General features: G+C 41.9%; 2 protein-coding genes across 3 annotated transcripts in view; both read left to right on the top strand.

The window, feature by feature from the left end:
* Positions 1-16,711, top strand: part of LOC141153591 (cholesterol 24-hydroxylase-like) — a 40,265-nt gene extending 23,554 nt beyond the window's left edge. Inside the window, exons 10-16 of one of the 2 annotated variants that reach the window (XM_073638542.1) lie at positions 10,408-10,480; positions 10,677-10,761; positions 11,610-11,720; positions 14,284-14,372; positions 14,916-14,982; positions 15,141-15,284; positions 16,563-16,711. In XM_073638542.1, the coding sequence (XP_073494643.1) occupies positions 10,408-10,480; positions 10,677-10,761; positions 11,610-11,720; positions 14,284-14,372; positions 14,916-14,982; positions 15,141-15,284; positions 16,563-16,607 (614 nt within the window). In that variant the 3' untranslated portion in view covers positions 16,608-16,711. The remainder of the gene's footprint in view (positions 1-10,407; positions 10,481-10,676; positions 10,762-11,609; positions 11,721-14,283; positions 14,373-14,915; positions 14,983-15,140; positions 15,285-16,562) is intronic. The other variant, XM_073638543.1, reaches the window with a different exon arrangement.
* Positions 16,712-17,218: 507 nt separating this feature from the next.
* LOC141153589 (cholesterol 24-hydroxylase-like) overlaps positions 17,219-20,301 on the top strand; it is a 60,167-nt gene continuing 57,084 nt past the window's right edge. The window contains exon 1 of the mRNA XM_073638539.1: positions 17,219-17,488. Coding sequence (XP_073494640.1) covers positions 17,325-17,488 — 164 coding nt within the window. The 5' untranslated portion in view covers positions 17,219-17,324. The remainder of the gene's footprint in view (positions 17,489-20,301) is intronic.

Below are 20,301 nucleotides of genomic sequence, written 5' to 3'. Positions count from 1 at the left end.
CATGATTTTATAAACTGCAACACTCCCTGGGTAATTTACCTTGTGGAATGCTCACAATGTAAAATACAATACATACAGTAGGTTGTACCACGGGAGCTCTAAAGGTCCGCATAAGAAGACACATCTCGGATGCAGTAAATCCACTTGCAACGAATTCATCCGCAGTTTCAAAACATTTTTCAGGAGTGCATAAAGGAGACGTATCTGCCCTGAGGTTTCAAGGAATTGAAAAGGTATATAAACCAATATGGGGGGGGGGATCATAAGCGTAAACTTTTGAATAGGGAATCTTATCAGATTTTTATGTTGGAAACTCGCTCACCTTCAGGACTTAATCGTAGGCAAGATTTAATACTGCAATATTAAGGCTACGTGCGCACTATCAGGAATTGCTTATAGAAATTTCTGCAATGTTTTGCACCTTTTTGCAGCAAAAACGCTGCAAAAATTCCACAGTGTTTTTCATGTTTTTTTGCCTTAGGATTTGCCATGCATTTTTTTTTTCAATGCACTGGATTGAAAAGACGCAGGCCAAAATGCACTAATAAAGGACATCCTGCTTCTTTTTTTGCACATGAAATTCAGTCAGGAAAATTCCTGATCATGTGCACAGATCATGCAAAATCTCATGGGAGATCATGGGATATAAGTTTATAATGCGTTTTTGGCCCATTTCTGCACAGAAAAGAGGCACAAAAAAGCACCAAAAACACATAGTGTTCACATAGCCCAACATATATATATATATATATAAAAATCAGAATATTCTGCTTGTCATGTTACTATCATATTTTATGTTTTTATATTTGTATGTGGTATGTGTAATGTTTGTGATATGTATTATAATAATGGTTTTATTTTGGATGCATACACGCCCATCACGGTGACCTCGTGCTGGTGAACAGGTGGCAAATTAATGTCTCTCACTGACTATGTTTATATGTCGGTCAGCACTTGGGTCAATGAGACTATGATTAAGATTTAAATGTCAAAACGTGTAGGTCCTGATCCTTGTAGTGCACCATATGAACAATTGATGAGGAGCAATGTTTTAATGGGCACAATAAAAGCTATGTTTTATTTTAAGAAACTAGCCTGATACACTGGATCATCCTTTCCTTTTTTCTCATCTGAGTTACTGCGGCTTCTCTGACCGGATCCGGGCGAGGCGATTTGGCTCCACACTCCGAATGGTGAGCGGACTCAGTTGTGCATTTACATATATAATTTCTCTTTATTTATCTTCATTTTCTTTATTCAAAAAAGGAAAAGGGAAAGAAAAAAAAATTAAACATTTCTTTTTTAATTATTTTTTAATTATCAGTTGGCTACAGACTCTACGCTAGGGACCGGCTGCACCTTAATGGGGAGGGTGCAGCTGTGCTGGGGGAGAAAATGGCTAGAAGGTTGGAGGAGTGTTTAAACTAGGGATTGGGGGGGAGGGTATTCATTTTATAGGTGGGGAAGATAGTGCAGATAGTGACCTGGGCACAAATAAAGAAATTGGGGGTGGGGTTAGAACAGTCAATAAAGTAAGAAGGAATAGAGGTACAGAGAGATACATAAAATGCATGTACACTAATGCCAGAAGCCTCACCAACAAAATGGAGGAATTAGAATTCATTTTGTTGGAAAATAATTATGACATGGTAGGGATATCTGAGACGTGGCTGGGCGAGAGCCATGACTGGGCAGTTTATTTACAAGGCTATAGTCTGTTCAGAAATGACCGTACAAACAAGCGAGGGGGGGGGTGTGTGTTTATATGTAAAATCATCCTTAAAACCTGTCTTGCGGGAGGATATATGTGAATCTAATGAAAATGTAGAGTCCCTGTGGGTGGAGATAAGGGGAGGGGGAAAAAATAATAAAATACTGATAGGAGTTTGTTATAAGTCTCCAAAAATAATGGAAGTAGCGGAGAATATCCTCATAAAGCAAATAGATGAAGCAGCGACTCAAGGAGAAGTCATTATTATGGGAGACTTCAACTACCCTGAAATACATTGGGGGACAGAAACATGTAGTTCAAGCAAAGGAAATAGGTTTTTGACTACTATGAGAGACAATTACCTTTCACGACTGGTTCAGGACCCAACAAGAAGGGGGGCACTGCTAGACCTAATATTAACCAATAGGCCAGACCGCATATCAAATATACCAGTTGGGGGTCACTTGGGTAATAGTGATCACAAAATAATACGTTTTCATGTAACCTTTAATAAGATGTGTAGTAGAGGGGTTACAAGGACACTAAACTTCAGGAAGGCAAATTTCAAACGGTTAAGAGATGATCTTAGTGCAATAAACTGGGACGATATCCTGAGACATAAAGCTACACAAAGCAAATGGGAGACATTTCTTAGCATCCTGAATAGGACCTGTGTACAATATGTACCCTATGGGAATAAACATGCTAGAAATAGGAGGAAACCACTATGGCTAAATAGAGCTGTAAGGGGTGCAATAAGTGACAAAAAGAAAGCATTTAGAGAACTAAAGCAAGTAGGTAGTGATGAGGCATTAAATAAATATAGAAAATTAAATAAATTCTGTAAAAACCAAATCAAGGCAGCAAAGATTGAGGCAGAGAGAATCATTGCCAGAGAAAGTAAAAAGAACCCCAAAATATTCTTTAACTACATAAATAGTAAAAAACTAAAAAATGATAGTGTTGGCCCCCTTAAAAATAGTCTGGGTGAAATGGTGGATGAGGATGAGGAAAAAGCCAATATGCTAAATGATTTTTTTTCAACCTTATTTACACAAGAAAATCGCATGACAGAAAACATGATTAGTGATAACAAAAATTCTCCAGTAAATGTCACTTGCTTAACCCAGCAGGAAGTACGGCAGCGTCTAAAAATCACTAAAGTTGACAAATCCCCAGGCCCGGATGGGATACACCCGCGAGTACTGCAGGAATTAAGTAACGTCATAGATAGACCATTATTTTTAATCTTTAAAGATTCCATAATAACAGGGTCTGTACCACAGGACTGGCGTATAGCAAATGTGGTGCCAATATTCAAAAAGGGGACAAAAACTGAACTTGGAAATTATAGGCCGGTAAGCTTAACCTCTACTGTGGGTAAAATCCTGGGGGGTTTCCTAAGAGATGCTATACTAGAGTATCTGAAGAAGAATAACCTCATGACCCAATATCAACATGGGTTTACGAGGGACCGTTCCTGTCAAACTAATCTGATCAGCTTTTATGAGGAGGCAAGTTCCGGACTGGACCAAGGAAATGCAGTGGATGTTGTGTATATGGACTTTTCAAAAGCTTTTGATACGATTTCACACAAAAGGTTGATACATAAAATGAGAACAATGGGGATAGGGGAAAATATACAGTGCCTACAAGTAGTATTCAACCCCCTGCAGATTTAGCTGGTTGACACATGCGGAATTAACTTGGCATTGTGACATTTATACTGTAGATCAGCCTGGAAGTGGGAAATGCACTGCAGCAAATTTTGTTTTTGTTTTTTTTGTTTTTTAAAACGTAAAAAGTTAATTCAGAGTGTCATTTATTATTCAACCCCTCAAACCACAAGAATTCTGTTTGGTCCCCCTAAAGTATTAAGAAGTAGTTCAGGCACCAAGAATAATGAGCTTCACATGTGTGGATTAAAGATCTCTTTTGCCAGCCTTTTCTGACTATTTAAGACCCTCCCCAAACTTGTGAACAGCACTCAGACATGGTCAACATGGGAAAGACAAAGGAGCATTCCAAGGCCATCAGAGACAAGATCGTGGAGGGTCACAAGGCTGGCAAGGGGTACAAAACCCTTTCCAAGGAGTTGGGCCTACCTGTCTCCACTGTTGGGAGCATCATCCGTATGTGGAAGGCTTATGGAACTACTGTTAGCCTTCCACGGCCAGGACAGCCTTTGAAAGTGTCCTCCCGTGCCGAGACCAGGCTTGTCCGAAGAGTCCAGGCTAACCCAAGGACAACAAGGAAGGAGCTCCGGGAAGATCTCATGGCAGTGGGGACATTGGTTTCAGTCAATACCATAAGTAACGTACTCCACCGCAATGGTCTCCGTTCCAGACGAGCCCGTAAGGTGCCTTTACTTTCAAAGCGTCATGTCAAGGCTCGTCTACAGTTTGCTCATGATAACTTGGAGGACTCTGAGACAGACTGGTTCAAAGTTCTATGGTCTGATGAGACCAAGATCGAGATCTTTGGTGCCAACCACACACGTGACGTTTGGAGACTGGATGGCACTGCATACGACCCCAAGAATACCATCCCTACAGTCAAGCATGGTGATGGCAGCATCATGCTGTGGGGCTGTTTCTCTGCCAAGGGGCCTGGCCATCTGGTCCGCATCCATGGGAAGATGGATAGCACGGCCTACCTGGAGATTTTGGCCAAGAACCTCCGCTCCTCCATCAAGGATCTTAAGATGGGTCGTAATTTCATCTTCCAACAAGACAACGACCCAAAGCACACAGCCAAGAAAACCAAGGCCTGGTTCAATAGGGAAAAAGTCAAGGTGTTGGAGTGGCCTAGTCAGTCTCCTGACCTTAACCCAATTGAAAACTTGTGGAAGGAGCTCAAGAATAAAGTCCACATGAGACACCCAAAGAACCTAGATAACTTGGAGAAGATCTGCATGGAGGAGTGGGCCAAGATAACTCCACAGACCTGTGCCGGCCTGATCAGGTCTTATAAAAGACGATTATTAGCTGTAATTGCAAACAAGGGTTATTCCACAAAATATTAAACATAGGGGTTGTATAATAATTGACCCACACTTTTATGTTTAAAATTTAATAAAATTCAACTGAGCAACATAACTTTTTGGTTTGTAAGATTTATGCTTCTGTTCATAAAACCTACTCTCGTTTGCAGTTTGAAGGCTCTAACTTATTTGCATCTTATCAAACCAGCTAAATCTGCAGGGGGTTGAATACTACTTGTAGGCACTGTATGTATGTGGGTTAAGAATTGGCTCAGTGATAGGAAACAAAGGGTGGTTATTAATGGAAAACACTCAGACTGGGTCTCAGTTAACAGTGGGGTACCACAGGGGTCAGTATTGGGCCCCCTTCTTTTTAACATATTTATTAATGACCTTGTAGGGGGCATACAGAGTAATATTTCAATATTTGCAGATGACACTAAACTCTGCAGGGTAATCAATACAGAGGAGGACAATTTTATATTACAGGAGGATCTATGTAAACTAGAAGCTTGGGCTGATAAATGGCAAATGAGCTTTAATGGGGATAAATGTAAGGTAATGCACTTGGGCAGAGGAAATAAAATGTATAATTATATGCTTAATTGTAAAACACTGGGCAAAACTGTAACTGAAAAAGACCTGGGTGTATTGGTGGACGACAAGCTCACGTTTAGTGGCCAGTGTCAGGCTGCTGCTGCAAAGGCAAATAAAATAATGGGATGCATTAAAAGAGGCATAGATGCTCATGAGGAGAACATCATTTTACCTCTATATAAGTCATTAGTGCGACCACACTTAGAATACTGTGTACAGTTCTGGTCTCCGGTGTATAAGAAAGACATAGCTAAACTAGAGAGGGTGCAGAGAAGAGCGACCAAGGTTATTAGAGGACTGGGGGGTCTGCAATACCAAGACAGGTTATTAGAGGACTGGGGGGTCTGCAATACCAAGACAGGTTATTACACTTGGGGTTATTTACTGTGGAAAAAAAGAAGGCTTAGGGGTGATCTTATTACTATGTACAAGTATATGAGGGGACAGTACAAAGACCTTTCTACTGATCTTTTTACTCAGGCCTGAGACTGGGACAAGGGGGCATCTTCTACGCCTGGAGGAAAGAAGGTTTAAACATAATCACAGACGGGGATTCTTTACTGTAAGAGCAGTGAGACTATGGAGCTCTCTGCCGCATGATGTTGTAATGAGTGATTCACTGTTAAAATTTAAGAAGGGCCTGGATGCCTTTCTTGAAAATTATAATATTACAGGTTATAAATACTAGATTCCTTGATAGGGCGTTGATCCAGGGAACTAGTCTGATTGCCGTATGGCGTCGGGAAGGAATTTTTTCCCCCAATGTGGAGCTTAGTGTTTGCCACATGGTTTTTTTTTGCCTTCCTCTGGATCAACAAGTTATGCTATGGGTTGGACTAGATGGACTTAGTCTTCCTTCAACCTTAAAAACTATGTTACTATGTTCCTATGTTATGTTTTTTTAACACAAAAAGAACAGATGTGTATTTTTGTGTTGAAGTGATACTTTTTAACTTTTTCATAATGGGATGTTAATCAGATTGACATGTTTCTTACAAAAAAGGTTTGTTATTTGTTATTTTATATATAATATTTATATGTTTATATATATATATATATATATATGTGAAAAAAACTGAGAACAATGCGGGATGAAGCACTCCTCCTCTTCCTCTTTTTGTAACCCCTCCCTCTCTCACTCTGGCAAAGGGCTATAAAAGAAGGGTCAAATTAATATTTTCCATACACCTGAAGAAGGCTGCAAACAGCCGAAACGCGTTGTGTATATAGGTTTTATTGTTTTATATTAGTGTGAATAATACTTTTTTTTTTTTTTTTTTTTTTTACTTACGAGCAACCTGAAGTTCATGCACCTTGATCTCACTTGGTGACAAAGACAGCGCCATCACCTGGTTCTTCCTTTTGGCATCCTTCTTTCTGATACTTGAATTGATATGCAGCAGTTGATCCCTTTTTTGTCCACTAGGTGGTGCCCTCCTAAATACAGTATATAGAATAGAGCTAGGGTTACAATTAGGGATAGGGTTATGGATATGTGACGCTCACAGCCCTCCCTGGGAGATGGGGGCACTCGGAGCCGGGTCAGATATTTGAGGGGTTGCAGCCGTGGCCTGGACCCGTTCCGTGCCCAGGGCCGTCACATAAAAGGTTTAATGGGCTTTCAGAGTTGGTGTTAATCGAGTGGATGTAATGACTACGCCACCTGTGGAGTCTAATGATTCGCCACCAGCGCTGCGGCAGTCCTCTGAGGCGGGATGTAGTGGCAGCAGAAGATGGTACTACTCCCCACAGGTGGAGCAGGGCCTCAGGGCAGAGAAGACGGATCAGGGGAGTAGTAGTAGGAGATGTGGCGCGGTGTAGTGCGGTGCCGCGTTGAAATAAGGAACCGGAGGCATTAGATGCAGTCTTCCAAGCTTTACTCACGATGTTAGGTGTCAGCTGCAAGGCTTCTCCTTGCTCCTCACGGCGCGCTGCGGCCACCAGGAAGGGGTTCAGCACACTCCGGGTAGTTCGGGTGCGTGAATCAGGACCCCCGCACCAGAGTGTTCCTAGACTTTCCCACTAGGTCCTCTCCTGTCCATGTGTGGTACGTGTACTAAGGCCGGGTCTCCCTCTGGACTATGCACAGAATAAGGGTACGGGTGGCGACTCCGCTCCGTCCGTTACCCGGTGGGATCCACTGAGCCTCCGGGCTTCTCCGACTAAGACTTGAAGTGACAGAGTCTGATATCGGGGGCCGGTACCCCTTTTGCAGCAGGAATCCCTCTGACTAGACCAGAATAGTGAGGACAGGTTGCGTATACCGCTCCGTCTGCATCCCCCTGGGATCCTTTTGCCTGTGGAGCTTGTCTCCTCTGCTCCCCTCCAGGCCTTCTTGGGTAGGGACCTTGACCGGGTAGAGACAGCCGTTAACTCTCGCCCACTCCTCGCCTCAAGGCCAGAGGACGAGGACCGTGTATCCTCAATCAGCTGCAGGTTCACACAGAAAGCCACGTTTAGTGATGAAGATCACAAGCAAAGACCATAAGCCCAAGATGGCCGTTTATTAAATATGAAATGCTAAGTGTAACCTAAAGGTGCGTCCTCCACCCTCACCGACTACATGGTTCCCCCTATCTTTGCTTCCCCCCGTCTCCTCTTATCCCGGCTGGGGCAGCACCCTGGTGCATATAAGCCCCCCTTCAGGTGGGAGAGGTGTAGTGTTGGATGCAGAGGTTGGGTCCTGAAGGGCTCTCCTTCCTTACCTCGGAGAGGAGATACCATACCTCGGTCTGAGGTGCAGTACTCCTGTGGCGACTGAACCCTCAGGGGCGCCACAGATAGAGATAGGGTTACAGTTAGGGATAGGGTTATGGATAGAGCTAGGGTTACAACTAGGGATAGGGTTTGGTTTAGGGCTACAATAATAAAATAATTTCATAAAAAATATAAAATGGTTTAAGGGGTTCAATACTGGACTGCTAGAAGGGAGAGCTAACGTATGAGTTATTGGGCACAACATACTTACCTTGCCTTGGGTGCTGGCAACACATGCTACACCACTGCAGATGACATACAGTACAGACCAAAAGTTTGGACACACCTTCTCGTTTAAAGATTTTTCTGTATTTTCATGACTATGAAAATTGTACATTCACACTGAAGGCATCAAAACTATGAATTAACACATGTGGAATTATATACTTAACAAAAAAGTGTGAAACAACTGAAAATATGTCTTATATTCTAGGTTCTTCAAAGTAGCCACCTTTTGCTTTGATGACTGCTTTGCACACTCTTGGCATTCTCTTGATGAGCTTCAAGAGGTAGTCACCGGAAATGGTCTTCCAACAATCTTGAAGGAGTTCCCAGAGATGCTTAGTACTTGTTGGCCCTTTTGCCTTCACTCTGTGGTCCAGCTCACCCCAAACCATCTCGATTGGGTTCAGGTCTGGTGACTGTGGAGGTCAGCTCATCTGGCATAGCACCCCATCACTCTCCCTCTTGGTCAAATATCCCTTACACAGCCTGGAGGTGTGTTTGGGGTCATTGTCCTGTTGAAAAATAAATCCAACTAAACGCCAACCGGATGGAATAGCATGCCGCTGCAAGATGCTGTGGTAGCCATGCTGGTTCAGTATGCCTTCAATTTTGAATAAATCCCCAACAGTGTCACCAGCAAAGCACCCCCACACCATCACACCTCCTCCTCCATGCTTCATGGTGGGAACCAGGCATGTAGAGTCCATCCGTTCACCTTTTCTGCATCGCACAAAGACACGGTGGTTGGAACCAAAGATTTCAAATTTGGACTCATCAGACCAAAGCACAGATTTCCACTGGTCTAATGTCCATTCCTTGTGTTCTTTAGCCCAAACAAGTCTCTTCTGCTTGTTGCCTGTCCTTAGCAGTGGTTTCCTAGCAGCTATTTTACCATGAAGGCCTGCTGCACAAAGTCTCCTCTTAACAGTTGTTGTAGAGGTGTGTCTGCTGCTAGAACTATGTGTGGCATTGACCTGGTCTCTAATCTGAGCTGCTGTTGACCTGTGATTTCTGAGGCTGGTGACTCGGATAAACTTAATCAGCTGTGTTCCTATATCCCATGTACATTTTTAAAGAAATGGGGGTATATTTTTCACTTTTATGCCATGGCTAGGTGTCACGCCAGGTGTGAGTGCAACACAGAGAGTAAAGGGAAGGGAGCCCAGACACTAGGGAAAGGGGGAAGAGGTAACCTCCTAATCTGGACTAGTGTCACCCTGTCTCCCCCTAACGTCCCTATGTAGCCTCCGCAGCTGTCGCCGATCACGTGCCTCGCTCTACTATCCCTGGCGTAAGGCTAAAGCTGGGGGTGGAAGGAGATGAGCGCTAGTCAACCTCCGCTAGCACTCTAAAGACAAAAGGGGAAGACAACACAGAGGAATTACAACTTAGCTTTAGCAGAAACTCCAACAGGGCACATGGCCTCAAGACTCCAAAGAGGACGTGATGCTACTTCAGCCAAGTTCCAAGTAGGAATGAGTATAACCGGCGATGCCCACCTGGAGAGACCAGTTATATATACACCCAGGCCAGAGGGAGGTAGTCGCTGGGTCCTAAAGACAGCCTCCTATCTAGGCAGCTGTCTGCATTGCCAAACGTGGAGATCTCCTGTAAACCACTGCGGGGCGACTGTCTGTCACCTCTGACACACCCGTGACACGAGGAGCCTATTCGCTAGCAGGATAGAGGATTTGGAACTTAAATTTCTAGAGATAGATGGTGGGCCCAGGGGTCGGACCTGCAGCTATCAGACACTTATGGCATATCCTGTGGGAATACCCCTTTAAAATAGACAATTTTCACCATTGAGAAGAATTACACCTTAGTGTTCTTGAGGAGCTAAGTTTACATAGAAATCTGGACACCATAACAAGACTAAATCTTTAACAGGAAAACATTAAATGCTTCCCACTATCGAATCTCATCTTCTTCTCTGGACATTAATTATGCCCTCCAGTATTGCGGCTCTGATTGAACATGTACAGTTACAAAAACCTAAAATTATTCTGTTGCAAGCAAAATGATAATCAGCATAATTTGCAATGAAGGTTGAATAATTGTGGTTGTATCTGTAAGCTCAAGTTCATTTACATTTGTCCTTTTCCATTGTGCTGACCATGTGTCTGTCTTACAGGGATGGAAACAACCGCCAATTTTCTCTCATTTGCAGTCATGGAGCTTGCACAAAACCCAGAAATACTAGAAAAGTGAGCTTGAGATACTGCTGAAAATCCTCCTTGTGTTACATTGATTGTTACAGACTGCTCTCCTCTTTATTTGGAGGTTTATTTTGCTCTTTTACTATAATATTGTTAATTTAGATTATATAAAGTTCTTCCACATGAACGGCTACCAGACCACTGATTACTGGGGTGCATTGGATAATGTTTTTTCTATATTCAGGGTTCAGCTTGAGGTCGATGGAGTCATGCAAACCAAAAAAGACATTGAATATGATGATCTTGAGCAATTCGAGTACTTGACCCAGGTATGAAATGACGAACGTCCCTATTTAGTCAAGTTGGATGTCAAGACATACCCACTAGAAAAGAGGCTAATCACAAATGGCTTCACTGTGAAATTAAAGGGGGTTTTCTTAATATCATTGTTCAGGAGCACTCTGCTCCCCTGCCTCCAGGCTTCAGGCTTGCTGGTGGGGTGCGCTCCTGAATGATTGACAGTTCTCCCTGGCAGCAAGACTATGCTGCTGACCCCAACTGTGCATTCTCTGATGCTGCAAGCAGAGATAGCTTTACTCCTCGGCATCAGAGATGTGTAGGGATTGCTAATTCCAGCAGTCCGGCCAGCTTCAGAGCAGCGCTTACAAGCTGTATCACAAAGAGGTGGAAGCGCTATTCTCCTTGCCTAGAAGACTGACCAACGCTAATAGACTAGAAAGGTGTCCGGGAACATTGGCAGCGAGCTGTACTATAGAACTAAAAATCTCTCTCTTATTAGAAACAGAGAAATAGCAAAATTGCTTTTTTTTTGTAAGCACTTTGCAATTTTAACCATTTATAATGTTGAGACAAACCCTTTAAATATATATATAAATATATAATATAAAATAAACACCATAAATCTCATAATAAACCCAAAAGCTCCAACTCTGAAGGATATAACAAAAAGACTCAGAAGTGATATATACTACAATCATATTTTACTACTGCTGTGCCCTGTCTGTGACTGCTACAGATCTACAACTTTAAGCATACCCTGATAGCCGCAGGTGTCAGTCCCAGATCACTGTCCTAGATATTGCTATATTATATTCCTATTTAAAATTCAAATTTTCTTTATATGAAATGATTGCTGTAATGTGTTGATACATTGCAGGTTCTAAAGGAAACTCTGCGACTGTATCCTCCGGCTCCGGGGACATCACGGGCTCTAGAGAACGAAATAGTCATAGATGGTGTGAGGATTCCACCTCGTGTCACTGTGATGGTAGCGTAATATTAAGGCTTTATTTTATCCAGCTTACAAAAGGGGAATTTTTTTTTACGACATCTTGATAAATAGGTTGTGGTACAATTTTACATCATGTGCATTACTGGACATACAGTATATATAGCGTAGTCCTTCTACAGTTTGGACCAGTAGTTCTAATCTTCTGGCCCATTTAGATAAGACACTTGTAGTAATGCTTGTTCCCAATTATCAACCAGATATTGTCCCTTCTTCCAGAAGTAGCTTATCTCCAGGACTTGTATCTGTGCTTACCGTAATAGTTTAATCGTAGTGCACAAACGCAAAGCCAGGACTACATCAGTCATAACACATTCTCACCACAGTCTTCAGCTGCACATGTGCAAGACTTACAGTATGGTGACATTGCTGGCATCAAAGAGGATGGAGTCAGGCATCAGCTCTGAAAATATGAATTGCCAGGACTTCATACTATAACTGTGACATCACCTATTATGAATGGTGGATCCTGTGTTATCTACTGTATATAGAGGTGTTATCTATCCTTGTACAGGAGGAGGAGGTGAGCTGTGACATCACCTATTGTGAATGGTGGATCCTGTGTTATCTACTGTATATAGCGGTGTTATCTATCATTGTACAGGAGGAGGAGGAGGAGGTGAGCTGTGACATCACCTATTGTGAATGTTGGATTCTGTGTTATCTACTGTATATAGAGGTGTTATCAGTCATTGTACGAGAGGAGGTGAGCTGTGACATCACCTATAGTGAATGGCGGATCCTGTGTTATGTACTGTATATACAGTAGGCGTTTCCTATCATTGTAATCCTGCCCATAATGATAATGACATTACTGTGAATAAGTGATCTCTACAGACCAGGGAGTATAAGTCTTATTTTAGTCTTAGTAGACAGAGCTGTGATATCACTTATTGTTAATGGTTGATCCTGTGATATCTACTGTATATAGAGGTGTTATCAGTCATTGTACAGGAGGAGTAGGTGAGCTGTGACATCACCTATTGTGAATGGTGGATCCTGTGTTATCTACTGTATATAGAGGAGTTATCAGTCATTGTACAGGAGGAGGAGGAGGTGAGCTGTGACATCACCTATTGTGAATTGTGGATCCTGTGTTATCTACTGTATATAGAGGTGTTATCAGTCATTGTACAGGAGGAGTAGGTGAGCTGTGACATCACCTATTGTGAATGGTGGATCCTGTGTTATCTACTGTATATAGAGGTGTTATCAGTTATTGTACAGGAGGAGGAGGTGAGCTGTGACATCACCTATTGTGAATTGTGGATACTGTGTTATCTACCGTATATAGATGTGTTATCAGTCACTGTACAGGAGGCGGAGGTGAGCTGTGACATCACCTATTGTGAATGGTGGATCCTGTGGTATCTACTGTATATAGATGTGTTATCAGTCACTGTACAGGAGGAGGAGGTGAGCTGTGACATCAGCTATTGTGAATCGTGGATCCTGTGTTATCTACTGTATATAGAGGTGTTATCAGTTATTGTACAGGAGGAGGTGAGCTGTGACATCACCTATTGTGAATGGTGGATCCTGTGGTATCTACTGTATATAGATGTGTTATCAGTCATTGTACAGGAGGAGAAGGTGAGCTGTGACATCAACTATTGTGAATGGTGGATCCTGTGTTATCTACTGTATATAGAGGAGTTATCAGTCATTGTACAGGAGGAGGAGGAGGTGAGCTGTGACATCACCTATTGTGAATTGTGGATCCTGTGTTATCTACTGTATATAGAGGTGTTATCAGTCATTGTACAGGAGGAGTAGGTGAGCTGTGACATCACCTATTGTGAATTGTGGATACTGTGTTATCTACCGTATATAGATGTGTTATCAGTCACTGTACAGGAGGAGGAGGTGAGCTGTGACATCACCTATTGTGAATGGTGGATCCTGTGGTATCTACTGTATATAGATGTGTTATCAGTCACTGTACAGGAGGAGGAGGTGAGCTGTGACATCAGCTATTGTGAATCGTGGATCCTGTGTTATCTACTGTATATAGAGGTGTTATCAGTTATTGTACAGGAGGAGGTGAGCTGTGACATCACCTATTGTGAATGGTGGATCCTGTGGTATCTACTGTATATAGAGGTGTTATCAGTCATTGTACAGGAGGAGGAGGTGAGCTGTGACATCACCTATTATGAATGGTGGATCCTGTGGTATCTACTGTATATAGATGTGTTATCAGTCATTGTACAGGAGGAGAAGGTGAGCTGTGACATCAGCTATTGTGAATCGTGGATCCTGTGTTATCTACTGTAGGTAGAGGTGTTTTTAATGGTGCATCCTGTGTAATCTATTGTAGATAGATGTGTTATCAGTCATTGTACAGGAGGAGGAGGTGAGCTGTAGCAACACCTGTAATGGTGGATGTTGTTTTTGTTCTGTTCTGACCTTCTGCTATCTGTGACACCCTGAGAACCATCAATGTTATTGGTAGTCTCTAGGCTGGTCTCCTTTAATATACCAGAACCTGTTTAGCCATCCATAGTTTCTTATTGTCTCTAATGAACAGTTTTCTGTGCAGGTTAATTCTTACATCATGGGGCGGTTGGATCATTGTTATCATGACCCCTTGATCTTTAACCCAGACAGATTTCATCCAGATGAAGCCAGGTATGCCACTTTCTCCTCCATATTTACTGTATTAGGGTATGTGCACACGATCCGGACAGGCAGCGCTTTGGACGCAGCATACTTTATGCTACGTCCAAAGCGCTGCGTTATATGAACGCAGGTGAATCCGTGTGTTCATTGAACCATGCGGATTCACCTCATTCAATACATTGTAGTGATTTAATTTGTCTTGGGAAGACTAGCGACTCTGCAAGAGAAATTGACATGCTGCTGTCTGGAAAGACTCGCCGCATGTCCGTGTCCGCGAGTGATCCGCAGGTGCACGGAGACACATAGTGGACATTTGATTTCTACAAATCTCATCCACTATGCTGTAACATCCGGCCCCTACGGGTTTGATGCTGCATATACATGCAGCATAAAACCCGCAGCGGCTCCTGATCGTGTGCACATACCCTAACATCCATTTTGTTGCACTTTATTTTCCATGAGGTCTCCTCTTATATCATTTAATGTTTGGGTTTTACTTTCTATAGAATTTATTTCACAATTCTAGTTGGCTTCTTATGTGTGTCTTCACAGGCCATACTTCTCATATTTTCCATTTTCACTGGGGCCCCGCTCCTGTATTGGAAAAGAGTTTGCACAGGTATGAAAATAAAATCTGTTGGCAGTGTATGCGATTTTGAAATTTTGATAATTTAGCATACATCTCATATAATTGTGTGATTTTTTTTCATCAGTGATATGATAAAGAAACTTTTTTTTTACTCTTCTTTGCACTAAACCTTATGTTTTCTCTTCTAGATGATGTCTAAAGTGATAATCGCTAAACTCGTTCACAATTATCACATTAAACTAGTAGAAGGACAAACGTACAAAATCCTAGGTACTGGAACTTTGCACCTGAGGGATGGGTTAATCTGTAGACTAAGACATCGCACACTCAAAGTAAGTAAGAGGTTGTACACAACTTATTTTTATTTAACAAATGGGCCCATGGTGGTCTTAAAAATAAAAAAAATCCTCTCTTCTACCAGATCACTGCTGTTCTTCAGCACTGCTTCCTTGAAGAAGCAAGGAGAGGGGCGGGGGACCCACTTGTCAGCTGTTGTGAATCAGCGGCCAGTGATTGGCTGCAGCGACGATGATAAAACCAGCCCCCCACTTCCTGTAGAGAGAAAACCCACCCTCAGTTCCTGCAGAAAGATAAAACTTGCCCCACTTCCTGTAGAGAGATAAAATTTGCCCCCACTTCCTGTAGTGAGAGAAAAACCACCCCCACTTCCTGTAGAGATAAAACCAGCCCCCCACTTTCTGTAGAGAGATAAAACCAGCCCCCCACTTCCTGTAGTGAGAGAAAAAACACCCCCACTTCTTGTAGACATAAAACCTGCCCCCCACTTCCTGTAGAGATAAAACCCGCCCCCACTTCCTGTAGTGAGAGAAAAAACACCCCCACTTCCTGTAGAGATAAAACCAGCCCCCCACTTCCTGTAGAGAGGTAAAACCACCCCCCCACTTCCTGTAGAGAGAAAACCCACCCCCAGTTCCTGTAAAGAGATAAAACCCGCCCTCACTTTCAGTAATGTGTCTCACCCTCTCTGCTGATAGGGACGGATTACACTTGACAGCAGGCGAATACCACAACAGGGAGACACATAGTGGCTGGCACTTTGGTGTGATTATTTTTTGTGGCAGTACAACATACTATATAAGTAGTTGATTTGCTGTTTATTACCTTATTTATCAAATAAGATGAAGTTTTCAGAATGTGCAGTGATCACTTACGTACCTAGAAATATGACAATATGGAATTGACATAGAAGTTTAACATTTACACGTTTATAATCTGTGACATGCAGCAGAGAAGCTGCAGATCTCTTTGCATGCAGCCTGAAACTTGTCCATTTTCTTTGCATTTGTGCATCTGCTGCCGGATCTGTGATCCTTTATCAGTGGGGTCATTATTGCAGCATGTGTGGGCAGCATTATTTCTAGCGACTCTACATTGTATAATGTACAGTGGAGAGTGACATCATTAGCACAGTGACCCCTTATAAGAGAAAAACACGGCCACCAAAGAAACTCTGTATATGAATTCCTATAGCCCTCCCTAACGTTACGGTATATTTCTTCTTCATTTCAATGTTTGATTTAGTTGATATTAATCACATCTTTATATTATTTTCTATGACTTATTTTTGTTTCTTTTTTTCTTTCTATCAGAGAATTCGGAGACACTTCTTCTTTGAACCATTTATTAATGTTTGACGTCCATTCACCCAATGAAGTCTCTATTTATCATTCATTCTGGACTCTAAACTCCTTTTTTTTTTTTTAAATCCGACATTGTGCAAATTTGTCTGACCAGGGCAATGGCTTCCAGGGTACTGATATTCACCTCTCCTCTAAAGCAGGGTTCCCCAACTCCAGTCCTCAAGGCCCACCAACAGGTCATGTTTTCAGGATTTCCTTAGTATTGCACAGGTGATGGAATTATTGCCTGTGCAGGTGATGGAATTATTGCCTGTGCAATACTAAGGAAATCCTGAAAACATGACCTGTTGGTGGGCCTTGAGGACTGGAGTTGGGGAACCCTGCTCTAAAGTAACTAAACTATAATTTATAGTTTTTTTATTTTTTGTATTTGTTTTACGGCATAGTATTGGGTTATCGCCCATTCATACCTTCTCTTTCTTACATTATGTAGGGTGTAACACTTCATATTTGTGTCTATAACATTATATAACAATGTAGAAGTATAGAGTTCAGCAGAATTGTGTCATTGTTGCTCTTTAGGAAGCGTTCACAATCACGTGCCACATTCTGTCTAGGAAATAAATGCTTTCCTTTATGTATATGGCCTCTGCCCAAGAATGTGATAAACACCTCCTTGCTTTACTGGGGGAGGGACGCTGGATCTGATCATACAGCCTGCTGCTCCTAGCTTGGTTTGTGGTACAGTAAAGCAGCCTCTGTATTGTTTTGATGCCCGACTCCAAACAAGAACAAGACATGGGGGTGTGGAGTTTTATTATGGGAGCTGTTATTTTGCTCCTGATCCTGGTCGCCATCTGTTTCCTTCTTTATTGTGGCTACATCTACTACATGCACATGAAGTATGACCACATCCCTGGTCCCCCTCGAGACAGGTAAGGACTTAGGAGGGGGTACATACAAAAAAAAATCAAACTACTTTTCTACCACGATGACGACTTACAGTTTAGCCATAGATATTGGACATTTAGATTTCATGGGTGCTTAAATGTAGGCACTTACAATCACACTGGAGCCTCATATATGGGTCTAAGACAGATATGAATTCTGTAAGTGGGTGTTGCATTGATACAGTGTGCACCATGCTATTTACTATCGTTATCATATGCAGCTGGTACATTGGGTCCAGGAGTTTTAGGCCTCATTCAGACGACATTGATTTTCTTGTGCGCAAAAAATGTTCAGATTTTCATCAGTGCCTGGTCCGTCTGTCAGTTTTTACCATAGGTCTTTCATCAGTGATTTTTTAGTCTGAAATTTTCTTTGTAAAGCTTCTCCTATCCACTACATTTTTAAAAACGGCAGCACTTGGATTTCACAATAATGGCAATGTGTTCTGTCTATGATTTTCACGGACCCATAGACTTGTATTGGTAATTTTGATCCACGACTCGTTCCACAAAAAACACGGACATGTGAACAATCCAATAGATTCTAATAAGTATGTATTCAAACTGTGAACACACACATATATATACCGTACAGACCAAAAGTTTGGACACACTTTCTCATTTAAAGATTTTTCTGTATTTTCATGACTATGATAATTGTACATTCACACTGAAGGCATCAAAACTATGAATTAACACATGTGGAATTATATACTTAACAAAAAAGTGTGAAACAACTGAAAATATGTCTTATATTCTACGTTCTTCAAAGTAGCCACCTTTTGCTTTGATGACTGCTTTGCACACTCTTGGCTTTCTCTTGATATAAGACATATTTTCAGTTGTTTCACACTTTTTTGTTAAGTATATAATTCCACATGTGTTAATTCATAGTTTTGATGCCTTCAGTGTGAATGTACAATTTTCATAGTCATGAAAATACAGAAAAATCTTTAAATGAGAAGGTGTGTCCAAACTTTTGGTCTGTACTGTATATATATATATATATATATGTACTATATGTATATGTACTGTACTGGCTCCTACAGACCAGCTGGACGCTCTTAATCAACTCGTTACCTGCATTAAAGACAGCTGTCTTACATAGTCACCTGTATAAAAGACTTTTGTCCACAGACTCAATTAATCAGTCAGACTCTAACCTCTACAACATGGGCAAGACCAAAGAGCTTTCTAACGATGTCAGGGACAAGATCATAGACCTGCACAAAGCTGGAATGGGCTATAAAACCATAAGTAAGACGCTGGGTGAGATGGAGACAACTGTTGGTACAATAGTAAGAAAATGGAAGAAATACAAAATGACTGTCAATCGACATCGATCTGAGGCACCATGCAAAATCTCACCTCACGGGGTATCCTTGATCATGAGGAAGGTGAGAGATCAGCCTAAAACTACACGGAGGGAACTTGTTAATGATCTCAAGGCAGCTGGAACCACAGTCACCAAGAAATCCATTGGTAACACATTACACCTTAAAGGTTTAAAATCATGCTGTGCCCGCAAGGTCCCCCTGCTCAAGAAGGCACATGTGCAGGCCCGTCTGAAGTTTGCCACCTAGATGATTCTGTGAGTTATTGGGAGAAGGTGCTGTTGTCAGATGAGACAAAAATTGAGCTCTTTGGCATTAACTCAACTCGCCGTGTTTGGAGGAACAGAAATGCTGCCTATGACCGAAAGAACACTGTCCACACTGTCAAGCATGGAGGTGGAAACATTATGTTTTGGGGATGTTTCTCTGCTAAGGGCACAGGACTACTTCACCGCATCAATGGGAGAATGGATGGAGCCATGTACCGTAAAATCCTGAGTGACAACCTCCTTCCCTCCGCCAGGACATTAAAAATGGGTCGTGGTTGGGTCTTCCAGCAAGACAATGACCCAAAACATATAGCCAAATCAACAAAGGAGTGACTCAAAAAGAAGCACAGTAAGGTCATGGAGTGGCCTAGCCAGTCTCCAGACCTTAATCCCATAGAAAACTTATGGAGGGAATTGAAGCTCCGAGTTGCCAAGTGACACCCTCGAAATCTGAATGATTTAGAGATGATCTGCAAAGAGGAGTGGACCAAAATTCCTCCTGACATGTGCGCAACCCTCATCATCAACTTCAAACAACGTCTGACTGCTGTGCTTGCCAACAAGGGTTTTGACACCAAGTATTAAGTGTTTTTTGCCAGAGGGATCAAATACTTATTTCTCACTGCAAAATGCAAATAAATTTTTCTAATTTATACAGTATGATTTTCTTCATTTTTTGGGGGGATATTCTATCTCTCAATGTTAAAATTAACCTACCCTTAAAATTATAGACTGTTCATGTCTTTGTCAGTGGGCAAACTTACAAAAACAGCAAGGGATCAAATAATTATTTCCTTCACTCTATATTTATATATGTGTGTTTATATATGCATATAATATCTAAATTATTGCAGCTACAGTTTATATGTATATACACTGCTCAAAAAAATAAAGGGAACACTCAAATAACACATCCTAGATCTGAATGAATGAAATATTCTCATTGAATACTTTGTTCTGTACAAAGTTGAATGTGCTGACAACAAAATCACACAAAAATCATCAATGGAAATCAAATTTATTAACCAATGGAAGCCTGGATTTGGAGTCACCCCCAAAATTAAAGTGGAAAAACGCACTACAGGCTGATCCAACTTTGATGTAATGTCCTTAAAACAAGTCAAAATGAGGCTCAGTATTGTGTGCGGCCTCCACGTGCCTGTATGACCTCCCTACAGCGCCTGGGCATGCTCCT

Source organism: Phyllobates terribilis, unplaced genomic scaffold (genome assembly GCF_046119375.1).
Source record: "Phyllobates terribilis strain yellow unplaced genomic scaffold, ASM4611937v1 Scaffold_7__3_contigs__length_470593459, whole genome shotgun sequence".
In the NCBI taxonomy this organism is placed as follows: domain Eukaryota; kingdom Metazoa; phylum Chordata; class Amphibia; order Anura; family Dendrobatidae; genus Phyllobates; species Phyllobates terribilis.
Note: the sequence above shows the minus strand (reverse complement) of the source record. Positions and strands in the feature narration are given on the sequence as shown.